We start from the raw sequence: 16,342 nt of genomic DNA, 5'->3' as shown, positions 1-16,342 counted from the left end.
GCTGATGCCATATGGAGGGAAGTGCTCCACCCAGGAAAAATGATATCTGCAATGTGGGAGAAGAACTCAGCTCAGGGATCCTGGTGGCTGTCCCTTCAGCTCTCTCCCCAGAGCCACAAACCCCAGTCTCTTCTCATGTAATTCTAGTCTGCTCTGCCCTCCCTCCACTGGCACCCAGGGTGAGTGGCTGTAAATGAGATTTTGTGCATTGGCCCTTTAAGAGGGTGCCTGTTGATTTTCAAAGCAAGATATTATGTGGGTGCCTCTTCCCAGCTCTGTTGTTCTAAGCTGGGGAGCCCAGCTTTCGGTTGAGACCCCATGCTTCTCAGGGAAAATCTTTGCAGCTGAGACATCCCTCCGGAATCTCAGCTGCCACCCATGGGAGCAGAGCCAACCCTTTTTGCATCTCTGCCCTTCCTGCCAGTCTTGCTGTGACTTCTTCTTTAAGTCCTTGATTATAAGGCTTTTCTTCAGCTGGTCTTCAGTTGGTTATTCAGGGCGATTGCTCTATATTTTAGTTGTAATTCCTGTTTGGTCCTGTGAGGAGGAGTGTGTAACATCCATCTATTCTGCCACCATCTTGGGACTTTAAAATGCTAAATACCAATATTCCAAAGTGTGATTAGTGAAACTAATCTTTCCAGAAGCTACTTTGGGAAAAAAAAAAAAAAAAGCATTCTTTAGTTAAGCATTGAATAACTACTTTTCTCTTCCTTATAGAATTTTAAAATTACAAGTTCAATTTCCTTAGTAGTTCTATGGCTATTCAAATTATCTATTTCATATCGAGTATGGTAATTTGTGTTTTTGAGAAATTGGTCCATTTCATCTAAGTTGCCAAATTTATGTGTGTAGAATGTTCTTAGTATTTCCTTATTATCATTCTGATGTCTACAGGGTGTGTACTGATACCATGTTTCATTCCTAATTAGTAATTTGTGTGTTCTCTTTGTTATTCTTGTTACTAATCTTTTCAAAGACCCACTCTTTGCTTCATTGTTTTTCTCTATTTTTTGTTTTAATTGCATTGATCTTTGCTCTTGGCTATTATTTCCTTCTTTCTGCTTTCTTTGGGTCTATTTTTCTCTCCATTTTTTTTTAGGCTCTTAAGGTGGTAGCTTAGGTTATTGATTTAAGGCTTTCCCCCTATTTCTTATGAACTATAAATTCCCCTCAGTGCTGCTTTAGTTCTGTCCACAAATTTGATATATTGAATTTTCATTTTCATCCAATTCAATGTATTTTTAAATTTCATTAGAAACTTTAAAAATTTTTAAGGTTTCCTTATTCCCCCATTACCCCCTCCCATCCCCCCTCTCATGCCCTCACCCCCATGTTGTCTGTGTCCATTGGTTAGGCTTATCAATAAAGAAATGTAAAAAAAATTTTTTTTAAATAAAAAAAAATTGAAACTAAAAAAAAAAAGGAAATGTAAAAAGCTAAAAAAAAAATTTTTTTTAAGGTTTACTTTATGTTTCAAGTGATGGTCTAACTTGGTATATGTTCCGTGGGCAGATGGAAATAATGTAATTTGTTACTGGGTGGAGTGTCTATTAGATCCTGTTTGTCAATGGTGTTGAGTTTTTCTATCTAATTGTTCTACCAATTATCAAGAGAGGGGTGTTGAAATCTCCAACTATAATTATGTACTTGCTTTTATTTTCAGGTCTATAATGTTTTGATTCACATATTTTGCAGCTCTGATATTTGCTGTGTACACACTTAACAATGCTACATGTATCTTCTTAGTGAATTGACCTTTTTTATCATTATGTAATGTCTCCCTCCGTTTGTAGTAATTTTCTTTGCTCTGATGTCTACTTTATGTGATGTTAATATAGCCACTTTTGCTTTCTTTTAATTAAAGTTTTCACAATAAATTTCTCTAGGTATTACTAGAACAACTAATAAAAAAGCTATTCAGAGAGATGTACCCCAAAATGCTATAGATAAATAAATATGATATTGTAAAAAATGCTCAAGTACTGCATAGTTAGGCAAGAAAAACATAAATGAAAAACAGAACAAACAGAAAAAAAATAAAATGGCAATCTTAAGTCTAAGTATATCAATAGTTATATTAAATGCAGTGTTCTAAATGCAACAATTGAAAACAGAGCTTGTATTTAAAAACATGAACCAATTACATGCTGCCTACAAAACCATATGCACATAGATTAAAAGTGAAAGGATGGAGCAACATTTCCAGTTCCCATCTGGTTACCAGCAGGGGAGCTGCCCCAGTGGGAGTGCCGAGCTCCGCTGCCATGATTAGGCTCCTTCAGTGTGACTTCCCACGTGGCTTTAGTGCTCACATGCCCTTTGCTGTGTGCAGTGAAATCTGCTACCCTCAACCACATGGCAATTCTGTCAATGTCTGGTGTTCCTGTCATTGAAACTCCCTGATAGAATGCCCCCAATTCTAGGTAAGTCACTCAAGAAGGGTCTCCTGGGCACTTCAGCATCTTGAGAGCCCCTGCTCTCTTCTCCCACTAACTTCAGTCCCTTCTCCCTCTAACTCCTGCTCCCTTCTCCCACTAACTTCAGTCCCTTCTCCCTCTAACTCCTGCTCCCTTCTCCCACTACCTCCTGTTCCCTCCACCCACTAACCCCTGCTCCCTTCTCCCACTACCTCCTGTTCCCTTCTCCCACTAACTTCAGTCCCTTCTCCCACTAACTTCAGTCCCTTCTCCGACTAACTCCTGCTCCCTCCACCCACTAACCCATGCTCCCTTCTCCCTCTAACTCCTGTTCCTTTCTCCCACTAATTCCTGTTCCCTTCTCCCACTAACTCCTCCTCCCTTCTCCCACTACCTCCTCCTCCCTTCTCTCACTAACTTCAGTCCCCTTGGAGTCAAATTTTGCTGTTACCCACAGGTGGCTTTCACCAAATCCTTCTAATTTTCTTATTTGTCTCAAGCAATGTCCTCACCTGCCCTCCACCCTGTCTCCTAGAACAGCCCAAAATGAAATCTGCCCCCGACAGCTGTGCACGGAGGAAGGGGGGCAGAGTGCTCAGGAAGGGACACCCTGCAGGTGTCCTGGGCCACGCCCGCAGGCCAGGTGCCCAGCGTGTGCTCTCACTGCTTTTCCCAACCCTGGGATTTCCGCTCCCAGCAGTTCTCCACTGAGAGATTCATTCTGATGATTGATAAAGAAGTGTCAAGAGCAGAGTAGGTGTAACAGCCTCGCCGATGCTGCCATCCTCCCCTGTAACTGTTTGCTCGTCTTAGCCAGGTGCAGGGAGGGCTTGTACCTGTGGCATTTGGCCTGGGTAAACCTGGTCCATTTCCCCTGGCAGGGGATCTTTGGGAGGGAGATGGATGAACTGCGCAGAGCAGAAATCCCCATGCCTTTCTCTTCCTAATTCCCCACCAACTGGGGAATTAGCCATCTCACTCTCTATCCTGACCCCTGGCCTGGACACCATGCTCTCAAAATTCTGGGGCAACTATTAGCTGCTGATGGCTTCCGCTGGGTTCCCTCTCAGAGATACCTGACTTTGACATTAACCTCTGGAAGTCAGGGAAGTTTTACAAGCGAAAGGAAGGGATATTGAACGCTGTAATTCCAAGAGAGGTGTAGCATGCTGGAAAAACGTGCACAGCACAGCCAGAGTGGGAGCTCTGAGCACCCCTCCCCTGGAGAGGCAGCTGTTGGGTCCCCTGCTTTGGCAGCCCGCTCTCAGGGCACGCATGAGTGCACCCGAAACACTCTATAAATGGAAAACTCAGAATACAGCTCTCGCACTGACCCCACCAGTAAACAGAGTGGAGCCCACACTGTTGGTTCATTTAACTTCCTGCAGGGACAGAGGCTTAGTTCAAATGCCCTCCCCCTCCCCCCCCTCCTCGGCGAGGCTGCTCTAAACCCATGCTGAGGTGGGCTCCCTAGAGGAGTGCTCCGCCCGCAGCCTCCCTTCCCTCCCTGCCCCTGCCTCACCGGACGCCCCTGTGCTTGCTTCGTGGGGCGCGATAAAGTGCCTGCTTCAGTCATTAGTTGGGACTCTACCTGAAGATGAGGCCTTATTGATGGTAGCACCCCAGGGCCTAGCACCATGCCTGGCACATAGTAGGTACGCATAAATGTTTTGGAAGAGGCACCGTGGCAGATTGTGCAGACAGCCACCAAAATAGCTCCTCTGTTGCCTTATTGTGGAGCCTGACGTTCTACCATGCGGCATGTGTTCCTTTAATTTACAAAGTTAGTCCTGTGAAGCCGAGATTCCGTTCCAAAATGACGACTTCACTGGGAGGGAGAACCGTCACCGAGGTTTGGGGGGTTGGTTTGAGGTGAGCCCTGCAGAACCTTCACACAGGGCGAACCTGTGAGGAATGCGGGGTGGAGGCTTTCCGGGGTCTCACTGGCACAGAGATAAGGAATAAGAGAAAAACCTTTATTTCTAGGAGGGTAGGCCTGAAACTTCATTTGTAGTCACTTGTACCTCTTTTCGCTTATTAAGTGAAAAAAATGGGTACATATTCAGGTGAGCCAGGTACCAGAAACACAGTTCCTGGCACATAATGGTATTCAGTACACATTTATGGAATGCCCTGTCTTAGGAGCATGTCAGCCACACGCTCACTTCTCCGTTAGTGGGAGTAGGTGGCGGGAAAAGAGCCGGGGATAAGGACCGGGCTTCTCCCTCGCGGGCCCTGCCGCCCTCCATGATCTGGGCCAGCGGAAGCCGCCACAGCACTGGCCCTGCTCATCCGGCACTGGGCTTGGAAATGCAGTCACACCCCAGATGACAACCCTCTTCTGTGTGGGAGGCAGATCCCATGACCAGCCCCACCTGGCTGAGTGGAGGCTGTGGGCAGGCCTGTGGCGCACACAGGATATCGGCTCCTGCCTGCGGCTCAGGGGCCCAGGATGCTCTCACAGGCAAGGCCAGGGGCCACCGTGGAGTCAGTGGGCATGAAAGAGCCACTTGCAGAGAGAGGCCGTGCCAGGTCACAGTCCTCCCTGCGCGTTTGGGAGGTGCTTGTAACTGAGTACCGGCTGCGAGGCTTGGTGCTTAAACTAGCTGCCACCTACACACGCTGAGAAAAGGAAGAAAGAGCAGTTAGAATGCAGGAAAGAGGGAAAAACCCCACCTCGCCCACTCGACAGGCTCGCCCAGCCGCTGCCAGCCGCCGTGAGGCAGGGACAGTCCCCTGCATCGCCTGCTTCGGAGCCGGGTGGTGTGGTGAGCTCCCATCTGCCTGAAGAGGCTGGGGCCTCCTCCACAGCACAAAGGCAGGCAGAGACCCTGCCAGGGGCTGAAGCTGAACCCGCTCCGGGGCCCAGCTGTGTGGAGGCCGTGGGCGGGCCGTGGGCAGGGTTCAGCTTCAGACCCCATGGAGTCTGAATGGCAATGTAAGGGCCACCAGGCCACTGGCTTGTGGGCTTTCTAAACCTTCTGAGGGAAGGGGAGTCGGTGGAGCGGTCACGCGGAAACATGTCTTTCTCCTCAAACGCAGCCATTCCCATGCAAGTTAAAGCCGCTTCTTGTCCCTGTGAAAACCCGCATCCGAACAGCCCAGGCCCGCTCGGCTGGGAGAACACGGCTGTTGCCAGGAAGAAGTTGTATTTTGTAAACCTGGAGGACGGAGGGGCTGCGTCACGTCATTCACTGGGGACTTCTGGTTTCAAGAAGGACTCAAGTGTGTCCGATTTCCTAGAACATCATTAGACAGAGACAGGGCTCGGTCTGGCCCAGCCAGAGGCGGGGGCCCTGGGGGAGCGCGGCCCGGCATGCTGCCGCCCCCACCTGCCCAGCACCCCCTGCTTGGGGCAGTGTTACTAGTGGCCGCGCTCCAGCCCCGCTCCCTCCTCTCGTCAGCGGTGACCTCCTGGGGAATGTCTGCGGCTCTCCTCCACCTGGGCCTCAGCACCTGGCCACTGTGCCACCCGCTCCGACGCTGCACCTGCCAGCAGGCTGACAGCAGACCTAGCGCAGCTCTGCGCGTGCCGCACACCGCGCCCCAGACAGTGCCCCTCTGCCCGCATCGCACCGCCCTGCTGGAGCATTGTCACCGCTGCAGCCGGGACGGCCCTGCCAAGCCCGCAGCCTGGGGAACAGAGACCCAGGTGGTGCTGCTGTTGCCATTCAGGCAGCCTGGTTCTTGACACCATTTCTGTAGCAGGGGGATGTGATATCGGGTCCTACCACACGGGGTCTCCAGCTGAGGCCTCAGGCGCAGTGGGCCTGCACTGCCAGTGCATCCTGCGGAATGTTCCAGGCCCTGGCTCAGCGTCACTGGGCCTGGAACATTCCGGGCCTTGCTCTGAGCCAGCCCTGGTCTCTCTGTCCTGCTCCAGTTCTGAGACCAGCCAGAGCTCCTTGGGCTGGCTCGTGCCTCCTGTGCAGGGAGCGGCACTTAGGAGGGTCACTCCCCGCCCAGGCCTCCTGCTCGCTCTCCTAAGGAGGCAGGGAAGCCTCCTCCCTCTGGGAAGGCTCATCCCCAGAGGCACCCAGCGGGGCTGCTCCAGATGTGCTGCAGAAAACTCTGAGAGCCACATGACGAAGCTGATCACTTCTATTTGATCTAGAAAATGATTGCAGACTGGCACTGAGAGGCCAGTCTTCCTGACAACGCCCTTCCCGTCTTTTTTAAGAGGAGACAGTTCTGGTGAGGGTGGGGGTAGGGGTGGGGGTAGGGGTGGGGATGGGAGCAGGAGCATCTGGGCCAGGCACTGGGAGCCCGGCAGGCAGGGCAGAGCTGGTTGACCGAGGGAGGGATTTTGGACTTGACTCAAAACCAGGCTAACCCAGTGCCCTGGTGTGCCGACAGTCATGGCTGATGCCCGCCATCCAAGCTTCGTTTTAATGGTGCCTCTTTCGCTCGCAAGAGTCCAGGTTTGAATGACGCGCTCTGTGATCACCCTCGTCCACGGGCCAGAGGATTCATGGCCAGAAGCCAATGCAGAGGCGGCAGGACGGACAGGGGCTTCAGGAACGTGGACTGGGAGAAGGAGAGGCAGGCAGCGAAGGGCCAGGCTCGTGCACTCACCAGGATGTTTAGAAAGGCAGGGTTGCTGGCAACCTCCAGGCCCAGCCTTGCAGAGTGTGGATGCTGGATGGGTCCCTGGACTCGTCCAATGCACCTCTTTTCCCAGAAGAGGAGGAAGGGCTAAGACAGAGAACAGTGCCCTGCCCACGGCCACCCCGGTGCCTGCCGAGCAGGGTCAGGAGCTGCCCCTGGGAGCAGCCCAGGTGCTCTGCTCTGGGAGAGAGGAAAAGGGACGACCCTGAAAGGCGCTGTGAAGGACGAATAGATGTCCTGGGTCGGGCGTGGCAGCCCCAGGACAGGGGAGAGTCACAGACTGTCCCATGGCTCTGGGCTGAGGAGGGAGGAGAGAGGCGGGGGAGGGGCTGAGACCTGCAGAGATGCTGGGTGTGGGACCAGAGCTGATCTGCAGCCACAGCGGAGTGTGGAGCGAGGCGGTGGGCTCTGCGGGCTGTGGCAGCGAGGGGCCGAGCAGACTCCCTGCCAGTAGAACTAGGAATGAGAGAAGAAACAGGGAAGTGTGGAGGGGAAGTAAATTGATGAAGTCTGAATCTTTTGTACCGTTCAAATAGTGGTGGAATCTCAGTGACAGGCCAACCCCAATGACAGCTGGCATGCCCTCAGCATCTCTGTCCTAGCCCCTTAGCAGGGCTCAGGTGGGAGAATTCAAAGGTGCCAACAGCTTTGACCTCTACTCAGGAGATGGGGAAACCGCGCCCTGGAGAAGCGAGCTCACTTAGAAGTGATCAGCTTCGTCATGTGGCTCTCAGAGTTTTCTGCAGCACATCTGGAGCAGCCCAGCTGGGTGCCTCTGGGGATGACCTCTGCGAACGGGCGTGCTGGGCAGCAAGCCAGAGTGATGCGGAGCCGGCCACACGGCACACCTGTGGTTTCATCACAGTCTCACCGCCCGAGTGGCTCTGGTGTGGTGGGGAGTGGGGTGAGCCTGGTCACCGGGGTGGGGGTCCCGGGAAGAAGCTCAGCCCAAGGGCCCCAGTTCCCTGCCCGCTAACTCGAGGTGTGGTGGTGCAATCACCCCACCCTCCCCCCGCCGCCCTCCTGGCCATCAGATGAAGGCTCCTGCCTCTGCCAGCCCGTGAGTCCCGACCTCACTCGGCAGGAGGCACAGCTGCAGGTCGACCTCCTGCAGTGGCTCTGCGGCCTGCACCCCACAGTCAGAGCACCTGTTCACGGGTCTCCGTGACCTCTGACCGCGGAGGGATGCAACAGATCGCATGCAGAGTGCCATTTTAAAACATCATATTCCATCCAGATCAGCATCTTTTGCCTGCAACCACTTTTCTCCCAATGAGGTTGAGTTAGATACTTCAGTGTGCCTGCAGGTAACCCGCCGTGAACAGCTCCCCCATGAAGCTCACACGCAACTGCGGGCAGGGTGTAGCCAGTGTCCCCCCGGCACCCGAGCCAGCTGTCCCACTTGTCAGCACAGAAATCCTGCCCACCACTCACTCCCACACCCACAGGGCACGCTCCAATATCTGACATAAAACCTCAATCTCCTGAAAGAAAATCACAAATAGTTTCAGTATATTTGAACCGAGCTCACATCTTCCTGTAGTGAAACTGCTTTGATGATGCCTGTTCAAATATCTGCAAATATTGAGAACACGCCCACAGACACCGTCCTCGGCTGCCACAGTCTCACAGTCTGCAGAAGCCAACGTGGGGCACGCACGCTGCGTGTCGCTGCAGACAGGCACATTCCAGACATTAGACCCACGACTGGAAGCCTGGCCCCTGACACCAGCTCCAGGCCCTGCCCTCTCTACCCGGCATGACCCGAGACGCCCATGTGCCTCGCTGCAGGTGCACAGGCTGTCCAAGCAGTGCCCGGCAGGCGCGCAGCACGCAGCACCGTGAAGACGGGAAGGGCAAGAGATGACGCTGGACAGCACAGGAGGACAGCGGCCGAGGCTCTGTGTCCCTGTCACCTGGAAGAGTGAGTGACTGGGCCCCACTGCTGCTAGAGGCCACAGAAACACATGCTGTGCCTGGCTTTGAAGATCCTTGGGGAACGGGTCTCAGTGTGGAGCCAGAGCGCAGTGTGCAAAACCATAAAATGCCGAGAAGAGCTTATGGCTGAGGGTGTGCCACTCAAAATGGGTGCATGATGCCAGGTCTCCCAGGCAAACCCAATAGATTTGTTGTCAGCATTTCTTTATTATAATATTAACATCACTGAAAGCAAGAAAAAAAAAGGCAGACCAGAAATATCACCTCTTAGGCAAATGAGCTGAAAATCCCTTACAGCGACACCCTGCTTTTTTCCACTCCCTTCTCAAGCCAGAGGACACCTGGCGTGGCGTTTAGGTGAAGAAACGGAATTCCTGGCGCACACGGTTTCCTGAGGGCACAGAAAATAGTGACATCACGGAAATGCGTGCGCCCCCAGGACGGCCCGAGCCCCGTGTCCAGGCGAGAACACGCGCCTTAGTTGTGAGTGAAAAAGCACGCATGTACCTCTGTGATTTGTGGGTAAGTCCCTGCCGTTTTCTGCCTCAAAGACAAAGTTTGATTTAAATGCATGTCGGGTGCTGGCCAGGTTTCCCACACTTTGGCTCACCTGTGTGCGTAGCCGACATGTAGGTTACACGCCACCTGTGCTACTTGGTCATTCAGAAGGAGATGAAAGGATTGTGCCCAAGAAATAAAGAAGCCTGTTTACATTCCAGGTCAAGGAATCTACGACCTAAGCCTCCCTTTCCAGGGGTGAGAATGAGCAGCCTCATTTGTGCAGCCTTCCCCACGGCGACGAAAAGTGAGGCTGTGGCAGACGCGGGGCGCAGGGGACCTTTGTCTTAATTAACAAGCGCAGTGAGAGTCAGGGAGTTGGGCCAAGCCTCATAAATCTGCTGAAAGAATCAAGACTCTGTCAGAGAAGCTTAACTAGAACCAACCGAGCCCTCCGGAGAATTAACAGACTCCCCGCTAGCGGCTGACACCCACTCTCCTGTCACTTGTCGGAGCTCCGTGGACACGGCTGTGCTCATTAACCAGCAACCCTCCTCCCGCCGATGACAAGTTTATCCCCGCCGAGCACAGAATCCAGAGATGATAAATTTACTACTGCTGGTACAAATGACGCTCTCCTCCGGCCAGTCAGCGCTGCCGGCGCTAAGGAAATCGGACTTCGTGTGATAAGCTACCTTCCTCAGCAGAGCCTGGTCCTCGTGGTCGGGACAGCGCCGCCCTGCCAGGGAGAACTGCTCTCACGTCGCTGGGAGGGAGAGGGCAGGATGAGTGGCCGCCCTCAGGTCAGCGGGCACAATGACAGCAGAGCACGTGGCCATTGTCACAGCCAGACTCCATCCTAGACCACAGGGGTCCTGGGTTCAGCCACCATGGGGCCCGTCCTGTCCCCCAAAGGCCCACGGTACCCCATTTCCTGTAGCCTCCCTCGCTGCACCTGCCTCTGTTGATCCGGCTGAACTTCCTGTCCCAGCCTCCCATCGTGACTCCCGCAGCTGAAAGTTTTCTCTTGGTCTGAACATGCCATGCCCCAGTGTCGACTCACGCAGACTGCCTGCCCCGGCCAAATGTTTAAGTCACGTTTCCCCAACCATCCTCTTCCCATACAATGGCCAAGACAACCTCAGGAAGGCTGGCAAAATATGTTTTAACAATCCATTCAAGTTGCGGTGAAAGCTCGAGCAATCCTAGCCCAGACAATTTATACACATGACACGCCCCCTCTTCCCATCAGGGGCCCAGTCTCATCCCACGCCCACTCGAGGGAGCACCCCTTTGTGCTTTGGCCCAAGTAAGCCCCGACCCACAGACCCCTTCCCTGCACGTTATTTGGACTGCGCTGTTCCACTTGGAAATGCCCCCAGGGGTCCCTGCCAGCCTCGGGTTTAAACCCACTTCTCCCAACAGGCGTTCAGCTGCCAGACGAGCCTCTTATTCCCGGACTCAGAGCCGCTGTTCACACTGCACATGTCATACCCGTCACTGCCGTCTGCCACCACAGCCCTACCTCTCACATCTGGGTCCCACAAAGCTGCCCTCCCTGGAACCCCGCAGGCCTGCACATCCGACCTCTCACAGCCACTGACCGCCCGGAACCAGCCCAGCACACTCGCCCGCTCACAGCTGAGGGACACGCCAAGCCCGCTGTTCTGACCCTAAGAATGTCATGTTTACAGACGCAGGTATTTTAATGAGAATTGTATCAGCAGCAATGAATTCTCACTAGTTAAGCATTTTCGGGGTTATTTTTTATAATTTTCAGTGTTACTTACAAATAAAACTCTTCAGTTTTCATCTATGATAAATTATGCTGCTCGGCCTTAACTGCTGTCAGTTTTCTCTGGTGCTGAGAATTTCCTCCACGTCTAAACTTTTCCTCTTGTCCAACCACAGTGCTCAGGACCCACAGAGGCTGGGCATCGCCAGCGCCCATGTGATGCCCATGGCTAGAGCCAAGGTGAATCACATAGAATTTTAAGTTTAAAAAAAATTTAAACATTTTAAAAAGAGTTAAGAATTGAAGCATGATTTGCTCATACAAGTGGCTCAACAGAAACCTGGAGAACGTGCTGAGAGCCGGAGCTCTGTGAGTGCCCTGAGGCGCTGCCCGCACCCACTGGAGCACACAGCCCCTGCCAGGCGGCCCCACCATGGGCCCCGCTTTGGACCTTCGGAAGCCGGCTCTCTGATTTGGCGAAGGTCTGTGCTGTGACTGGGAATCTAAACACTTGCTACTGGGCTGCTAGATTCTCACCCCCTCACCCTCTCTGAGGCCCACCTCCACGCCTCCCGTGCCCATCACTGGACTCCACGGTGACATTCCTTGTTGCTCAGAAGACGTGGCACCCAATCGAGCAGCTGATACCTTGAATTTTACATCCAATCTAGACCAGTTGGCTGCCAGGCCTCGCCCACCCTTTCCCCATGTTCCCCTTTCTGTGGGCCGGTCACCACCAGCCACCAGGTCTGCCTCCCCGCACCCCCACGGCTGCCGACTCTCCCTGCACGATGTCTCAGGGTGCGCCCCTGCCCACGGCACTGGTGCTGCTTCCTCTCTGCAGATCCTTTCCAACTTGATGCCCAGCCTCCCTCTCCCGCCACCTCGCCCACTGCTGCCGCCATGCAAAACCCGGCCCTGCCGGGGCCGCATGCCTCTCCCCACCTCCCCGTCTTAGCCCCTCTTCCCTGGGGCAAACCACGCTTTCTGACGGATCCTCACTATCGCTACTCCAGGCTCAGGCCTCGGCCCACGCAATCCTCTCCCTGTCACCGTCCACCTGGTAAGCCCTACCCCTCTCCCGGGCCCAGCTGGTGCAGCAGTCACCAGCGCAGGCCTAGTCAGATGGACTGGACTCCAAGTCCTCATCCACCACCTCCAGCTGCTGTCCTCAGACACCTCACATCCTCTCACCGAGCCTCCGTCTCCTCGTCAGTCCTCTGTGCAGACTGGGCCTTGGCCTGAGGAGGGCTGGGAGGCTGTCTCGGGGAGCAGATTGGCCCGGCATCAGCACCCCGTCCCGGGCACCTTTAAGAAGCTTTCTCGGAAGTTCCCTTCCTGTCCACATCTCGGTGTGGCTCGTACGCACTGGGGTTTTCTTTTTAGATCTCCCTTTAGTGTTCAGCTGCGGACGCTGAGCTGTCTCAGGCATGAGACTGTGAGCTCCCGAGGACAGTCTGTGTCTCCTGTTCTCTGACCCGGTTTTGCGGAACTGGACTGCAGTGCCTGTGGGCTCGGGCCCCGGCCGCTGAGGGTCATGGGCGAGCACCTCCCGCCCTTTCTGCACCAACAACAGCCAACCTTCCGGGTCAGGCCAAGCGGACGCCGGGCTCCCGGCCTCTGGCTGTCCCCTCGTCCTGGTGTCAGTGGACACGTGCTCCGCCCGCCCTGGGCTCTCCGCCGCCCGCCCTGACGGACCCTGAGCCCGGAGAGAGGGGCGGGCACCGCGGCCGCTCCCCGCCGAGGCCTGTGCGGCCACGTGGCCTGACCCCCATTCACCACGACACGCTGACATTTCACTCCTGCTCCCGCCTCCCTCCTCAACTTAAGTAGGAAAAAAACACTCAAAATGAAAGCATTGTGGTCTCTGCTCTGTCTTTGTTGCTGATTCAAGGGCTGGCTGCCCGGTGAGAGGGAGGGGTGCGCAGAACAAGCTCCCGCAGGCCAGGCCCTCCCCCGTCCATGCCCCCCTCCCTGCAGGCTGCTCCTGAGAGACTGAGGCCAAAACCTTGTCCTTGATTCAACATCAGCTGGGATGACTGCTCGTCGGTGTCCCAGTGCCGCACGTATGTCCATAGGAGACCCAGAGGCCTGCACCCGCGTCTCCTTCTCCTGGGCTCGACCTTTGCACCTGGTCTGACTGAAGCCGGGCCATGCACACTCTGAGAGAAGGCCCCCCTCTGCACGCGAGCTGCCGGGCTGGGCGTCAGCGTGTACAGCAGCCCCTCCCCGCAGCCCCTTGTGAGAGGGACGCAGGACTTTGTAACATGGAAAGACATCGAACTCAAGGAAATGGCTGCGCCCAGAATAGCTTTCCTGATGACATGTTGATGCAAATGTTGGGGGTGCGGGAGTAAGACACCAAACGCACCATGGAGCGTATCTTCTCTATGAAATGCGGCTGGTGCGGCGGGGACAGCGGGCCGGGCTGACCTTGAACATGGCACAGGGGCTCAGACATCCCGTCTCAGAAAGCTCTTTCACCTCCTCTCGATCCCTGTGACAGGAGCTTGGGGAACGGGGGTCCTGCCCAGGTGCCAAGCTTTAGCGAGCCGCTCTCTGGCATTCCTCCAGCACAGCCTTTCCCAGGGGCATGGGCAGTGCCCCCCTGGAGCCCACACCCTGCTTCTCCAGGTGCCCAGGGCTCAGGCGGGCACACTTCCTGGCGCAAATAGCTGGAGCCTCTTCCCTGGGAACGCGCTCCTCCTCCTGGGCTGGGCACGCCAGGCCTCAGGGGGACCACAGGCAGCTGCTGGTGGGGCACAGGCAGACCCTGGGCGTTGACACTGGAGGGTACACACAGTGTGTGTGTGTGTGTGGGGGGGGGGGGGAGGCAGCAGTGGGAGCAGCAGGTGAGCAGTGAGGCCTGTCCCAGCTGCGGGTCCACACCCCCCAGGAGCCCGAGGATTCCAAATTCGAGCCTGACCTTCTGCATGAGTGAAGACCCACGTGCCCAGGAAAATGGAGTGTTTTCTTCAAACACTTCCCTCCTCGACTTAAGTAGGAAAAAAACCACTCAAAATGAAAGCATCTGTGGTTTCTTGCGCGGTCCTCTTGCCCCTCACAGCGTGGGCAGGTGCGCGCCAGAATAAAGACCGACGCCGACACAGGCTGGCCCGGCTCTTCAAAGCCAGGCCCTGCGTTTGTCCCGGGAAAGTGTTGGGTCCGGCGGGAGAACGAGGCCTTCACTTCACATGCTCCTGGGAGGATGGGGACCAGCCTCTTCTCAGAGGCAGCGGAAATGTGGAGGCCGCCACCTGCCCAGGTCAGCGGGTCCCATCTGCAGGGATGCTCCAGCTGAGCACCAGGGGCCGGCTGTGCCCTGGGCAGTGCCCTCCCAGGCGAAGGCTTTCCTGGCACCAGGGCAGTGGGTCCCACGTCTCCGGCCTGAGCCGGCCTCTCCCTGGGAGCCCCGAAGGTCAGGCTCACCTGTGCCCACGTCCAGGACCCCGGCCGGGACCCTCTGCTCTTCTGTGGCACAAGGTGGGCCAGGGCGGGGCTGTCCCCAGCCCTCTTCTCTCCTGTGTGTGTGGCAGCAGTGCCCTCAGCTCATCTTGCAGAACTGTCACTCCAGGCTTCTGAAGTCCCCCACCCACCCCTTCTTCGCAACAGGGAGATGTTGAAAGGGCGAGCGACGGGAGGCCTTCGGATTGCAAGGAGAACGCTTGCTCTGCTTTCAGAATCAGCAGAGGGGAGCAGGGCCTTGTAGCTTCTTGGCAGCTGGCAGCTGTGGGGTTCCGGCCTCCTGCCATCGGGCTGTGAGGACAGGGTGTGGAGCTGCCCGCAGGCCCTCCATGCCAGGCGAGGCCCTGCCCCTGCCCCTGCCCTGCCTGCTCCGCTGTGGCCACGGGCCCGCTCCTCCTTCCGGTACAACATCTGCTGCAGAAGGCTGGCAGGACATGGCATGTGCCACACTCCCGTCTGCGACCACGTCTGGGGCACAGCGAGAGCGCATGGGCGGCCCCTCTCCGGCAGACATGCTCTGCACTAGGTCTTTCGGCCGAGTACCGGGACCTCGGCACCCCATAGGCTCACCTCCCCCACAATGGGAGGGGCCCTGCTTCCCCAGTGCAGACCCCCCTTTCAATCCCCCGCTACCACCTCCTTGCAGATCCTCGTCCTCTTTCTTGCTGGTCACACTTGGTCTCCTCCCTCCGCCCACCCCACCCAGGGCCTCTTTCTCCAAGGTCCCGGGCCAGGAGAAGTTCCCTCACGGAGCCTGCACGTGAAGTCGCTCTCCAGCCCCGTCCCTTGGCGGCATTCTACTGTCCACCCAGCAAAGGCCACGCTCTGTGATGAAGCGTTACGCACACCCACCACCCTCCCAGCCCACTGTCCCAATGTTCACTAGTGTTTCCGCCCCCCACCCCAAACACTTCCCCTCTGGTGGAGCAGGGGCTTGGGCAGTTCCTGGATGAGTCCTTCACTTTGTCACCTTCTCCCATGTCCACACCGTAGTCCCTCCGACAAGGCACTGCGCATTTCCCCCTTTGGGATCCTATTCATACTTCAAGGCCCAATCCCAAGAGGCCTTCCAAAAGCCATCTCAGAGTCCTGTGACGTCTGTGGCTCCCTGCACCTCTCACGGGCTCATCACATCTTACTCCCCCTGCTGCGCTGCAAAGCGTCCTGAGTCATCCTAGCCCAAAGCCTTGCAAATAAGAGGCACTGAAAATTTTATCTGCAAATAAATATCTTCCCCCACTCCTTTGACATGTGTAAGGACCCTGCCTTGGCGGGGGGGTGGGGGGGGTGTGGACGAGCAGGGACACCCTCTCCAGGCAGGCAAAGGGCCAGTTTGGCCAGGCCCTGGGATGGAGCAGCAAAGGGTCTCACTGACATCTTGGAAACCTTGGTCCTCGTCTGAGCCCTGGGAGAGAGATGCGGATGACTGGCGGCCAAGTTCCAGATGTGAGCAGTTCTGCAGGGGCTGGGCAGCACGGGAGGGGCCAAGCCCTGTCAGCAGCGTCTGGGCCTGGAGGACAGTGGCTTCCCTCTCTCCAAGCGTGAGCATCGCACGCATCTCCTCTGCCTCCTCGGGGTCTTTCCTGCAGAGCTGCTGGGAAGGGAGCCGCCTGCGGTCCTTAGCTCCGGTCAGGCATGACTGCATGAGACTCACCCACAGGTGGCATCTGGTGGCAAA

The 16,342-nt window shown here is 55.7% G+C and overlaps 1 protein-coding gene across 1 annotated transcript in view; it reads right to left on the bottom strand.

Moving 5' to 3' along the window:
* The window catches only part of ACOXL (acyl-CoA oxidase like), a gene marked incomplete at both ends in the record, with an annotated part of 252,564 nt that overhangs the window by 36,520 nt on the left and 199,702 nt on the right, over positions 1-16,342 (bottom strand). Inside the window, 2 exon segments of the mRNA XM_079792227.1 lie at positions 10,160-10,222; positions 10,226-10,230. Coding sequence (XP_079648353.1) covers positions 10,160-10,222; positions 10,226-10,230 — 68 coding nt within the window.

Source organism: Cnephaeus nilssonii (genome assembly GCF_951640355.1).
Source record: "Cnephaeus nilssonii genome assembly, chromosome: 15".
In the NCBI taxonomy this organism is placed as follows: domain Eukaryota; kingdom Metazoa; phylum Chordata; class Mammalia; order Chiroptera; family Vespertilionidae; genus Cnephaeus; species Cnephaeus nilssonii.
Note: the sequence above shows the minus strand (reverse complement) of the source record. Positions and strands in the feature narration are given on the sequence as shown.